This window comes from Semicossyphus pulcher, unplaced genomic scaffold (genome assembly GCF_022749685.1).
Source record: "Semicossyphus pulcher isolate SPU_LCO1_2020_fin unplaced genomic scaffold, fSemPul1.0.p SCAF_4, whole genome shotgun sequence".
In the NCBI taxonomy this organism is placed as follows: Eukaryota; Metazoa; Chordata; class Actinopteri; order Labriformes; family Labridae; genus Semicossyphus; species Semicossyphus pulcher.
Window position 1 is genome coordinate 12085762 of NW_027211715.1, and position 14194 is coordinate 12099955.

Sequence of the window (14194 nt, forward strand, 5' to 3'; positions counted from 1 at the left end):
CATAGGCCTACTTTGCTGTTATAAATCCCACAAGCTAAACTCCTTCTTGCTGAGAATTGATGTAGGGCCTAGATAAGCATGTGGTTGACCTCTGTAAACCATTGATAGGCATATATAATAGAGATAAAATGGATTATAAATCAAAGATACTTGCAATGTGATTTGATGAGATTTTTCAAAATATGTGATGGCACATAATCCCGCAAATTTTATTCATTTGAAAAACCTTAGCTGTTTCCATAGAGCTGCAATGTTACAATTAGTGTTGTTAGATCAAATGCGAAAAATAACATGCATTCACATTTATACAGGGATGAGGATGGTCCATGCCTGCTGATTTATTGCATTTAAGCAGAAAGTGCACAGGCAGAAAGGAAAATCCATAGTTGTGTTACTAGGCAGAGATGGTGGCTCCCTCTGCTGACAATTAGGGGGAAATAATTTAGGTTTTATCCAGCTATTAAACACACTTAAAGTCAATTTACACTTACTAAAACTAATGCAGCACAATACACTTATTCTGCAATGTGTTTTATAGAGTTGCGTATATATATTTGTATGGAAACATGTTGGGATGTAGAATGTGTTGCTGTGGAATTGTGTTGTGTTACTCTATACTGAGATAAGGATTTGGTGCCCCCTCACAAATATCAGTAGCAGTGTTGTGACCAAGTCATCTTTGCTCAAGTCCCAAGTGAGTCTCAAGTAATTTGGTCCAAGTCTCAAGCAAGTCTCAAAATCATTTTATCTTGGGCAAGTCAAGTCAAGTCACAGGTTATGTCAAGTCGAGTCCTTAGTTAAGGCAAGTCAAGTCCCCTTTTTCCATCCAAGATACAGCACTCTTACCTGTAGTATCCGGTCTTTATAAAGAGAAAAGACAAGGTATTAGTGGCCCGTCTAATAATGATATTATTGGCCAATTTATATAACCCGTTCAAAAAGTATGACAATGAATTGTATCTGTATTATCTTGGCACTGACGCAGCAATGATGATGGTCTGGTCGGAGACAGTATTGAGTAGTAATGAGTATGGCTGATGAGGCTTCTCTTTGGGGAAAAAACATCAGGTAGTGGGGGTCTTTGATGTTGTGTGTTGCCATAGTGAGTTTGACTGACAGCCAGTCATCCAGTCATGACAATCACATACCGGGGAGCTTTTTGAGTTGTCGAATCATGATTCCCAGTTTGCGCTGCATACATACTTGACAACATTGAATTATATCAATTTATATTTTACAGAACAAGATTCAAAATAATGAACACACGCAAGTCATCGGAGTCATCACGCCTCAAGTCAGGTTAAGTCTCATGTCATTCATTTGCATGTCCAAGTCGAGTCTCAAGTCATTTATTTTTTGTCAAGTCAAGTTGCAAGTCATCAAAACAGTGACTGTTGACAGATACTCGAGTTTACTCGGGTCCCAGTCAGTATGACTCAAGTCCACATCTCTGATCAGTAGGCTACTGCCCAGTGACCACAGTGATAAGTTACCACATAACTCTTAGTGATAGCTGAATAGTTTAACATGTCTCCATGGTAGGTTTAAAATATAAAATGTTACAAAATTAAACCTACTAATTGTCAAATGGCAGTTTGTGCCACACAGCACAGTTTTTTTGTACTGTACTTGTAATTTAGGGGCTTTAAGGGCTTGATAGAGGGGTCCGACTCTATTTTGTTGCTATTTTGGTATTTTTTCATTTGAAATACCTACCTTTACTTCATTTTCTGACACAATAGACAGTGTAATGTCTTCACTAGTCATATTTGATGATCTGCTGCTGTCCCTCCCTCCTCTCTTTCTAAATGATTTACTGCTGTCTTCTGTGTCTGTATCATATAAAAATATGACATGGGATCACACAAGCATTGCATGCTAGCTTAATAGCAGCACCTACAATCATGTAAAGTCAACAATTATTGAGAAGTTACTTCAGTGCCTAACTTCTGACTCTCACTTCCCTTTTTGGAGAAATCACAATAGATTGAGTGAACCTGTCAATTGTTCCCTCTTCCTGATGTAATATATAATACATAGGCCTATGTGTATGTTATTTATGCAGTTCTAGCAGTTCTTTATTTGAGTTTTACTTTTTTTAGGGCTTTACTTTACTCATTGCAGAAGTAAAATGCTGGCCGGCTGTAAATTTACCAAATTATATCTTAAAATTACCTTTATTGGTCACCAGGTTATTAACAGGACCTGAATTATTTAAAGACGTCTCCTCTCCAAAACAAATACACTTGGGTTTACCTGGTATGTATGCAATTCTCGGTGGGCAGCCACAAGTCTGCACAGTACCTGTAAGTCACGTGATCGTGTAACGCAACTCTGCCAGGGGCTCTGCTCTTCCTACGCAATGTGCGCATTGTCTTCTGTCATCTTGGCACAGCACCCTGGTCAGGGTTGGGAAAGTATTTTCTGTCATCACCGCAATCACAGAAAGGTGATTGTATCAAACAATGGGGAACAGAGACGACGAATATGATTTCTTGTTCAAAGGTGAGCGCAAAGGAAACTGTTTTTAGATAACCTGGTTTATGGTACCTAGCAAAGAAACTTGCTAGGCTTTGGTTAGCATGTGTGCTAACTGTGTAACGTCAGTGTTCAGGTTTAATATCAGCTGGTGGTGGCAGCTAACTGTAGCTAGCCAGACTGTTTTCTTAGCTAGAGAGTAGAAAGCGTGTTTTCTTACTCATCATTTCTAATTAACAATACTGCTTCCCGTATACGAAATTTTGTTTCTGCTTTTACTTGTGTCGGGCTTTGCTGCAAATTATTTGGATTTTACAGAAAGTAGGGCGTATGGTGAGTTAGCCTCACAGGCTAGGTTACTGGCGTTAGCAAGTCTAACGGGTGGAGCGCCTACATTTACAATAATGCAATTCAGTTTTATTGTCATCTAGAAGAAGTTGGCTTTACCTTTAAACACACGTTAAAACTTAACAATCCACCCAAGAGCACCACAATAGCCTGCTCTCTAAAGATTATCTTATGAAAACGGATAACTTGAAAAAAGGAAACAAGAGTTTGTTGCTTTGATTTACTGTTAGGTAGCTGCTTCAGGTAATCTGTACTTTTCCTGTGATGACTCAGAATATATTTTCATACCAGGAACTATAGATTGACCTGACTGGACAACTGAGTCACCGGTCACATGGTCCTTTTACACCTTGAAGTCATGATAAGAAGTTGCTGTTCTGGCCATTCGAGTTTAAGTGTCATTTTTTGAATGAGAATCATCTTGTTATTGTGTCAAAACACGAGGGCCTGAGTATTCATTTAAGCTGTGTGAAGGGCCAATAAACCTATTTTTGTAACTTTGAATCTTGATTCAAAGTCCTACAAGTGTCATCGGTGTCTCTGAAATTGTTTGGATGCAGGGAGTTCATAGATATGGGAGTTTACTGAAGAGGAAAGAGAAATACAGTATAGAGTATAAAGTTCAGGTAATGAAAAAGGCCCAGGTCTAGGTTGGCTGCTGGAAATTGATAGGATAAAGTGATGACTCGTCACAGCGACACAGAGGCCTTGAAAAACTGTTGAGTCAGATATCCCAGAGAGCAGAGAGTTTTTGGCAGCTTCTTACTGCACGAGTCCCAGCAGTGCAAAGTCTGATAAGGTTTTCTTAGCACAGGAAGACAGCAGCAAAAGAAGTCAGCACTTTCACTATTAATGACATGGCCATGATTGAATTATAACCTGACCATAGTATATTTTACAATATAAGTTGTTTAGTGCATTTTATGTAACTCTCAGTAACACTGCAGGAGCAATAGATGAGGCAGTTTGAAGTAAAGCTGGGTAAAGTGAAATATTTTCACCTAATTACTGACTTGGAAAGTGTTTAAAAGGTAATGTTTGTTTTTGTTACAGTTGTCCTAATCGGTGACTCTGGAGTTGGGAAGAGTAACCTGCTGTCCCGATTCACAAGAAATGAGTTTAACTTGGAGAGCAAGAGCACCATTGGGGTGGAGTTCGCCACCCGCAGCATCCAGGTGGATGGCAAAACGATAAAGGCCCAAATTTGGGACACAGCTGGACAGGAACGCTACAGAGCTATCACCTCAGCGTGAGTATTATTTGTATTGTGTAAAATAGTGTGTGTTGCATATATAGTACTGGACTAATACAGTTATAGTTATTGTATTTTGGTTGTTAACTGGTATATTTTGTCACCAGGTATTACCGAGGGGCAGTTGGGGCTCTCCTAGTCTACGACATTGCCAAGCACCTGACATATGAGAACGTTGAGCGCTGGCTGAAGGAGCTCAGGGACCACGCTGACAACAACATCGTCATCATGCTGGTGGGAAACAAGAGTGACCTTCGCCACCTCAGGGCAGTGCCCACTGATGAAGCTCGAGCCTTTGCAGGTAACAACTAAGTGCTGTGGTAATAAGGCAAGTCAAGCATGCTTTATAATCTGTTAAACACCCTACTGTGTACCAATGTATTTTTGTTCTCTTCCAACATCAGAAAAGAACACCCTCTCATTCATTGAGACTTCAGCGTTGGACTCCACAAATGTAGAAGAAGCATTCAAGAATATTTTAACAGGTAGGAAGAACAAGACCCTGCAGCATCTCATGTGATGTCTGATCAATGTTGCTTATATATCAATTGAAATATTTATGAAGAGAAATCAGTCCACTTAAAATAAGTTTAAAACAAACATCACAGTGTTTTCTTTAAACTCCCTCCACAGAAATCTACCGCATTGTGTCACAGAAGCAAATAGCTGACAGATCTGCACATGATGAGTCTCCGGGCAACAATGTTGTGGACATAAGTGTCCCCCCAACCACTGATGGGCAGAAGGGCAACAAACTGCAGTGCTGCCAGAGCCTGTGACCATAAACTCCATGACACTCACCCTCCACCTCTCCACATCAACCCCGACATTACCTGTGCACTTTTTTGTTGCCCCATTCAGGGCCAAGTCCCTGTCACTCTCTCCTTTATGCCTTTTGTTCTGTTTGATATAGGACATTTGAACTCACTTGTGCTCTTCTCTTCTGCCATGAAAGAAAACTTCAAGAAGCCTTTATGTCACTTGGTCAGTCGAGCTGTTCATGGAGTCAATGTGAAGGTGAAGGAACAAGACAGTGGCTGCTGTCTTAATGAAGCCTGTGAAGTTGTTTGAACTCAGCTGAACTGAAACTCTGTCATGTACAGTGAGGTTGTGAAATACATTTCAATGGTTACCACTAGATGGTGCTGTGTAAAGGAACTACAGGCAGTTACTCCAACCTGGTGAAGCAGTATTATATGGTCAACAATGTGGTTCTGCTAACTTCTTACATCTGATAAGTTATCATGCCAAAAATGTCCTCATTATGTATTTATTGAAGAATATTTGGCTTAAGTTTTCATTGTTTTACTTTAAATTTAAGAACTGTTTAAATTTACAATAAAATGCTCAACAAAAGTAGTTTGGTAAATTTATATCTTCTTACTGAAATTTCCATTTTAAGAAAGATAAGGTCTTGGATCTTGGCTCAGATCCTGGGTCATCAAGTTGCTGAATACAATTTTTAAATTCTTGTACTTTACTTGAATATCCTAAATTTTATGGTACTTTATATTTCTGCTCAACTATGTGAGTGTTATTTTTTCAGTGCCAATAACAGGGAAGCAAATGTAAGGTTATATATAATTCAGTAAAGGTTTAAATCTCTGTTGTAGCAGTTAGTCAGTGTCTACATCCTAGTGGCCAACACACAATAAGTCAAATATGTTAAATAAAAACTGTTGCTTAAGGTACTTTTGTGAAATACTTAACACTGAAAACATTGAAACATTTTTACTGTCTTTTGTTTCTTCATGTGGAGCAGTGACTGGCTGTTTGTTCAAAAAGGCTTCCCAGAAATATTTTTGAACTAGTGTTTTTCCAACTAAGCTGCTTATATTTTCTAAATGCTGTGGATGGGACAAGGAGATGCTGTGCCTCTCCACAGTAACAAAACTTGACTCAGGCAGTTGTTTTTCATCAGGATTAATGGCTGCTTACAGCTGTGGTCACAAACAGACTTACAGTAATAACATCTCATCCTGCCTGAACTAAGCATGATCTGTAAACAGACATATCATCCACGTTGAATTATTACTAACATCTATCGAAACAAGAAAACAAACCATCTAAAAATAAAAGTTCACCCAGAATTTATCCCAATATTTTATTTGCTTTGCAAAACTTTCTTGGCTGATTGCAGGTACCAGTTTTTTGGTGAAGACACACAGCACACCATAAACATTGTATTTTAAAATGTGAATGCTGAAGAATTGCAGCATAAATTACAAATAATACATATTAACATGCCGACCCTCCAAAGAAAGACGTGGAATGAAAAGATTACAAAATTGTTATACAACATACCACAACATAAGTAACATTAACATGTTTATTTGTGTAATAAACAACAGAAATTTAATTTCTGCATGTGGATTGTGGAAGCTAAATTAAATAAGTGTAATGACACTGACAAACTCTTTGGAAACATGAGGATCTGTTTCATGTAGCTTTGATTACTCTGACACGAAGAGGCAGAGGAGCAGTGTTGCATAAGTTGGTGGAAACTTTGTACAGACTTCCATTACTCAAGTATCAACTATCATAGTGTTCAGTGGCTGCACAAGCCAGACATCTGCACTGACAGATTCAGTCGTTTCTCATAGGAAAGCAGTTTTGAAAAGCTGTTCCTCATCTCTTTAGACTGCTTCACATCAGTGCCCAAATAGATCCCAACACTTGAAGTAAAGCCTCATTCATGATAAACAGTAAACACATGGATGATCAAATGACTCGTAAGCCTGTACAGGCGCCCAGGGTGTATCGTAGTACTGCCGGATATAATCCTTTGTTCTGAGACCAGTTCAAAACACAAACAAACGATTAACTGGGTCAGTATGTGGGGCAACCCACCGGGAGCTCAGAGTGTAACGTTAGAGCAGACAAAAGGCCAGGGTACAGATGCAGCTTTTATGGCCACTGAAATATATGACAAAAAGATGTTTGCTCAACACTTACAGCACTACTGAATGCACCCTGCTCCTATGACTAATGTTTTTTAACAATCCCATAAAAGTTGGAATGTAATTTGAGTTCACAAAGTTTCTGTAACATGAAAATTGAGTGGGAAAAAAGAGGAAAAGAATAATAGTGAATTTTCCTGACAGCCAAAACCAGAATGTGTTCTGAAAAGGAGATCTAATAAATGGCTATTTCCACATTTTGCAACACAAGAAACCACCTCTTCGTGACTGAGCTTAAAGTAAAATAGTGTTCAAGCCTGATTGTTATAAAGTATAGAAGTATTTTTAAAAACGGTATCAGGAACATTAATAATACAAATGTGCATAAAATCCAGACTTTTGGCAACTTCACACCATTTGTGATGTACTGTATACAATTTGTTAATACCGGAGGCCTCTGCTAAAGGTGATCCATGCCATAAGATTGACATCTAGTCAATGTTAGAGAAGAGCACATCGGAAGAAAGGAAGTATCATCACTCGTAAAAAATATACATATAAATGTTACTCCACTGAATAAAGAGGAACTTGCTCAAAAATCCAGTAATCAAATTTCTAATCAACCAAGTAGTCCATCTGAATACTAGTTTCAACAAGCCTCTTTGCTTTCAATTTCAATGTTACCCGTGTAGTACAACCAATGTTATTTTTATGCACCCCACAGAATTGCACATTTATAAAGATTATAAAGAGACACTTTAAATAGTAAGATCAGCACAATAATACTGAACAATAGGCTTAACACCTGCATTACCCCCCAAAAGAAAAAACATTTTGTATTCTTAAAGTCAATGTTTTCGTTGGTTTTAACAATAAAGTTGTTCTCAACACTTTGTGCTGTTGGAGTTTCTTAGGCTTATCTCCCTGTGAACAGGCCACAGTTACTTAAAGTGGCAATTAACCGTGTCCCCGGTAACAAACTGAAACATGTCAAGACCTGTAGATCTGGAAACCAGGCAGACACTGTGCTTTGTGTTTTCTGACTGGTTGGATTAAAAGCTGCAGTAAGTGACACTTCTCTCTTTATACACAATAGAGATAAGTGAATTCTCCTTACTTCACAAAATAGCCAATACAGCCAGTCTCCATTGAGTCTGGTCAACAACTTTACCACTTGATGAAGGCAAAGTCAGTAACCCAAAAATGTGATATCCAACAAATGGACTTAGAGAAGCTTGAGAACATCTAGGGGCTTCCTTGAGAAATAAAGCAAACTCAGCTTAAGCCTTAGTGGTGCTTGCATAATTTACCCACCATTAAAGTTATTGTTTGTGGATAACATTTACATTAGACTGGCAGATGCACTTCACACCAGCACTTAGGTTTTTTTCCCCATCAGATCAGAAAAGCTGAAGTTTGACCATGACTTGAATGACAGAATGCTCACAGGATGTTCCTGTTTCCATGATTTTGGAAACAACATACATACAGCAACATGTGCTGCTTCAAATAAAAACAAAACAGCTATAATTAAGTACTTTAACAGGCATTAAGAAGGAGGCTTTAGTACACTGCATCATCCACTCAACAATACTGAAAATGTTCCTCTAAAAGCCATTCTAACAGACAGAGATCTTTAGCAGACCAACTTGCTAAGTGCTGATGATACAAGAACCTCTATGAGGACACTGTTAAACCCTACTTCAGTAGGAATAGTTAATCTGTTCATTCTTTAGTGGTAAAGAAAGAGTTTAAGAAAAAACTAACAATAAAAAACTCCAAAAATTATTAACAGTGCTTGCATGCATAACTGTGCATGTTGGTAGAGGCCTCGGTATGTAGTCTGAAGACCTCAATGTCCACAGTGTTTTTATTGCACAATCTCTGGCTTTACTAATGCTATGCTGCCACCAATTCTTGCATCAGATGTAAAAACAGATTAGGCAAAACACACCTTGAAAGAAGTCCAATAGGGTTGTGCTAAAATTAAAGTTTCATCTCAGACAGCATATTGGTATCTGGATTGTGAAATATAAAACCCTTCACAGACTCACATGGGATCACATATTAATTGCTTGAAAGAGCTCATAAATGGGGGATGTTGTGCAGGTAAGGCCATGGCCAGATATGACATGTATCTAGCATTTCCAATAGACCTGCAACACTCTGCGATGATCTAAGGATCATCAATGAGTTGTTGAAACCGACAAAAAAAATCATTAAAACTCTTCACAGTCCCCTAAACAAGTCAGTTTGGTCACATCTTATTCTGCTGTCACTGTTATCATTGCATCCATGATGATGAGGCTGCTTCCACGTCCCTGTAAATGTCTCTGTACTTTCCATGTGCGGTCTCATTCTTCAGTGCCTTTGCATAAGTTTGGTCAACACCCAGCGTGTTGACAGACAGACTCCATTTAAATGGGCCTATTTCTGCATTCACAGAAGGACAAATAAAAAATGTGATGTGAATCAAGTACTGATGGGACAAAGAACTTCTTTTTTTTTCAAAAAGAAACAAAAAAATGCTTCTTTAAAGGCCAGCTGGCAGGTTTGTTGCGTCGACAATCAGCCCCCGCACAAAAAAGATACCTTAATCACGAACCATCTGCATTTGCTCTCATACTATACTCTCATTGGCAGACTTCTTCATCAGTTTGGTAGAGAGCAAGGAATGCTGGGAAGAGTTAGACTCCTTGGCTTCAGGAATGAGCAGACGTACTTTTTGATTTGTTCTTCTCCACTCAGAGTACAGCTGACAGTGGTAGCGGAAAGACACCTATACAGACAAGCAGGGAGGAGAAGATGGATATAGGAGGTCAATTATATGCCAACACTTTTTAGTTGGTTATCAGGCTGAATAAACTCCATAGCAGACCTTTAAATTTACATTAAAGGCACATTTGTTGCCAATTTTAAAACACAAAGCACTGTGCATTACAAGTTTGCTTAAGTCTAATCTATATGAGAATTAATCTTTACCAGTGTCCACAGAACATAGATGGTGAACAGGGCAATGGTGAGGGCTATGAGGCCCACGGCCTGCAGCCAGCTCCCCAGCTGGAGATGGTCCTGTGCCCCTCTCAGGCAGAGCCAGCCCGAAATGGCTGCTAAGGGTGTGATAAACAGGAAGCACACCATGTCACAGAACAGTGTACTCTTCTCATTACGAGGGCCCGGGTCCCGTAGCCACTGTGGAAGAAGAAGTAGGAGACCAAGAAATAGAGAGCAGTGCATGGAAAAGAAGGGCAAGGGAGAGGTAGAAGGGTGGAGTAGAAAACGTTAGTCAATCAAAAAAAAACCCCAACAGGCTATAATAAATAGCAAGCAAGCAAGCAAGCAAGCAGAAAGATGGTTTAAAAAGCTTCTTCACACATGTATATAAGCACAATCATTCACAAACAGCAGTCCAACCAAGTAGAATAAAGACAAAAGGATTGATGCAGACAAGGCAAAGGGCATTGACCTTTGTTACCTCTGTGAGAGGCCTCGGACGGCGCTCAATGCTGAACTCTGTGTGGCAGAGCTCACAGTAGCTGGTGTTGGAAGATGACAGCCACTTCTCCAAGCAGCTCTTGTGCACTGTGCCAAGGGTGCCTGTGCAGTCGCAGGGAGAAAGGAGACTCTCGCTGTTGCCTCCTTCGTGGCAAATACGGCAGATGGGACCATCACTGAGTCAGAATCAAACATATGTAAGATATATGGTCCTTATACAGTGCATGCTGGTTCCCTGTCACACTGTTACTTTAAAAGAACAGTCATCATTACTGTTATTGGTAACATCTGTGCTTTTTCAGCTTTGAAAAGTCAAAATGTCTGCTGTAAAATTGGCTACACAATGAAGAAGGCTGCTGTTACAACACAGTGATGTGATGTCCTCTAAGTTTCTGTTCATGCTTATTTGCCCCACAGGACCTCTTCCCAGACAAGGTACTTACATTTGTGTGCTCACAGGTTTGAGCACAGACGAGAGCAACTGTCCATCTATGGCTGTGACCTGGGTGACGTAGAGCGCCTGGCACCCATCTCCACCTGCCTCCTCCATGCTCTTCCACAGACCAGTGCTGCTCGCACAGTCACACAGAGAGCCAGGCAGGTGACAACAACCTCCTGTGGTCATGGTTACAGTCACCTGACACTGGCCGTAGAAGTGAAGGTGAGTATGCAAAAGGTCAGAGGTGATGGTCGACTTGGACACAGGAAGTACAAACTTCACAGATTGGGAATGGTTCAATTCTACAAACGGAGAAAGAGATAGATTTAGAGTAAGTCTTTCACATTAATATCAGCAGTGGAGGGAAGTACTTTTACTGATGTACTGTGCTTACATGGGGTTTTGAGTTATTTTGATTTAATGAACACAATTTTTTTTAAAGCCAATAAATTTATTTTTCCACTTTTTGATTTCTACTAAAATAATTAACAAATAAGTTTCAATGTGTTCTTGTTCCCTAAATGTACATTACAGCTAAATATAACAGTATTCTGTTTCACTGTACAACATGATTAAGATTATATAAAATATGAAAGCAATACTAGTTGTATCCAACAGTAATATTATCAAGGGTATTGTACAAAATTATATTGTTAATAAAGTCTAGTTCTAGGTACACTAAGCCGTATGTTATAACAGTGCTCATCTGTGTGCTCTATGTACCAGTCATTTCCTTTCATGTGAGAGTAATTAAGGTTATCTACAAAGACATTTTTTTCATTAACTTGGAAGCTGTCACTTTGGAGGTGGGCCAATTTGCCAAAAGCTGCTGATCCATTTTAAAAGCAAAAGTGGCATTGCGTGTGATGTGCAGCAGACAGATAAACAGCTGTCTCCCCTCAGATAACTCCTCTCTAAAGATAATAGACGGTCTGCTGAATTTGCTACAGCCTGATAGTACATTTGCCTCACTGATGGGAGTTATTCTGTCCAGTAACACAGCATGACAAATGGTTATTACTAAGAGAAATGTGTTAGTTTTGATTTGAATTATTATATGATACTGGAATTGAAACCAAACATTATGTCTGATTTATGTGTAAGAATGAAGTCTTACCACTTAAAGAATGAAGTCTCACCACTTAAAGAATGACTGGTCTCTATCTCTGTTTAAGTTTTGGTGGCTCAACTACATTCAAATAGGTTGACTTTTACACTCAAACATATTTTATATGACACAAAACAGTGGCTGCACATTGATCATTGATATCTGAGCATTGGTCATAGGTAAATAGTGGTCATTATTTTTCATAGGCTCAGGAACTGTAGCTGTGTACACATCACTGCTAAATCATAGCATTACACCCAAACCTATAAAACACAGTATATGTAGTTATGTAATCCTATGTGCTAAACGCTGTTGTTGTTGTTGTGTTGTTTTTACACAGGAGGTTTAAAGTGGCAGATGGTGCAGAGATTCTTGGGTAATTCAATGGATTTTGAGTCTTTATTCTATCTCAAATAATTAATACAATTTGCAATCTCATTTTAAAACCTTGTCTTACAGAAGCACTGTAATTACAGGTGTTTGGCAAAATAGCATCTGTTCTAATTAGATCCACAAAAATTCAACAATTACTACATATGTGAAGGAAATGCTCTATCTTGATGTTTAAACTATATAAAACACTCTAAACATTCCCCATTACTTATTTTTAACATTTCTACTTCTCTTTTTATGTATATGCTTGATCAGATGCAAACTTTCCATAACTTTTGTCATGCTGAATATTTTGCAATTCCAATCATAAAATATTCCCTGGGTGAACTGTGTACAAATGTTTGGTGAATCCGGAAGGCCTGAACTGAAGTTCATAACAGCTGTCCCTGATGAACTCTTTACTCATGCAATAGCAAACTGGTACAATATTACTGCTTGGTATTATTATTTAAGCATACTGATTAAGGAATGTGGCCCGATTAAGAGGCACATTCCCTGACCCAGATACACAAAGGATAGCCCCAAAACTAAGACAACTAATTTTATTATACTGCTGTTTTTTTTAGGTTAGTGATATTATGTAAACAAAAGGACAAATATATTGTCAGATCTTTTAGTTGACAAACATGTGCATCTAGCTCTTATTGTTTTATCCAGACACTTGTGAAGAAGCCAAGAACGTAGTTAATAATTTCTTAATCTTGAGAAAACCGACAACTGTTTAGTTGTTTGAAATGTAAACCGGATACTGAGACAAAGCAAAGGGTCGTTTTCTCTTTACCTAGTTATTACTTAAAATGTTAGACAGATATAGCTAAGGAGTCCCATTGGCAGCATGTAAAGATACCGTCTGGATAACTGACTCAAGTGTCAAATGTCACATCAACCGTTATTGATCACGCATTAGTTTACTTTGAATCAAAGTCTAACACAGACTGGTCAGTTATGATTTATCCCCACTGTCATGACATTGGTCTTGAAAGCTGAAATCAGGTGTGACCCCACGAATCAGAAACTCATGGTTTAGTTCCCCTTAATTTTAATGAAATACATTTAATGAGGATATGAGCCCTGTTTTCATGTCATAACGAAGTAATTACCTCGTGATCTCAATATAACGGCATTAAAAACGAATTGCAGCCGCAGAAGCTCTCGGCTTCCGTAGTCTGTAAAATATTACTCTAAAACTGCGCAGGGACATAAAATAGCTGTGTTTATTCTTATTTTAGTGACATATTTAGTATATGTGCACCAAGCTATATCTTCTGCCTTTTTTTATCAATATCCATTTGCAGTCCATTGTTATTGTCCAGCAAAAAAATTTCATTTTGTGCCCGTTACAGCTGTGTCGTTGCTAGCTGTCAGTAGCTACAGTTAGCTGCTAGCCGTTCGCCTAGTACTAAATTGAAAGTTAAAAATGTCAACTCACCCCTGTCCCTTTCTTACAGATGTTTCCCGGCAGCAGCAACCATTACCGCCCTAATAACCTCCTATTTCCTTCCATGTTTAGCTGTTGCTATGTCACAATTAACACCATTGTACAAAGCGCAGTGCCACTAGCTAGCTAATGATATACTATTCTGCTCTGTACTACCCTGCAGCCCTCAGCTGATAACACACAGCAGGCCAGGCTTCCGCTTTCCCAGGGCTTTAAATATACCCCAGAGGCTCATCATCAGCTGTCTGCCTACTCTGAGAAGACAGGGCAGACGAGTGCCAAACACAATCCCGACTAAAATGTGATTGTGAATAACAACAGCTTGCCAAAGGGAGGGGCGTTC

General features: G+C 38.9%; 2 protein-coding genes across 3 annotated transcripts; one reads left to right on the plus strand and one right to left on the minus strand.

Moving 5' to 3' along the window:
- The first annotated feature begins 2391 nt into the window (after window positions 1-2391).
- On the plus strand, window positions 2392-7794 carry LOC138606877 (ras-related protein Rab-11B). The gene is made up of 5 exons (XM_069679357.1): window positions 2392-2505; window positions 3880-4075; window positions 4186-4379; window positions 4483-4563; window positions 4712-7794. Exons 1-5 carry the CDS (start codon window positions 2466-2468, stop codon window positions 4855-4857), a joined length of 657 nt encoding a protein of 218 aa, XP_069535458.1. The 5' UTR covers window positions 2392-2465; the 3' UTR covers window positions 4858-7794.
- marchf2 (membrane-associated ring finger (C3HC4) 2) lies at window positions 6169-14104 on the minus strand. 2 transcript variants are annotated; one of them, XM_069679356.1, is made up of 5 exons: window positions 13843-14104; window positions 10917-11214; window positions 10454-10649; window positions 9961-10170; window positions 6169-9757 (listed from the first exon to the last, which is right to left on the minus strand). In XM_069679356.1, the coding sequence occupies exons 2-5, from the start codon at window positions 11096-11098 to the stop codon at window positions 9599-9601; spliced, it is 747 nt and encodes a 248-aa protein (XP_069535457.1). In that variant the 5' UTR covers window positions 11099-11214; window positions 13843-14104; the 3' UTR covers window positions 6169-9598. The 2 variants fall into 2 exon arrangements, with proteins under 2 accessions (XP_069535457.1, XP_069535456.1); XM_069679355.1 differs by having other exon boundaries at window positions 10445-10649.
- Window positions 14105-14194: the final 90 nt, after the last annotated feature.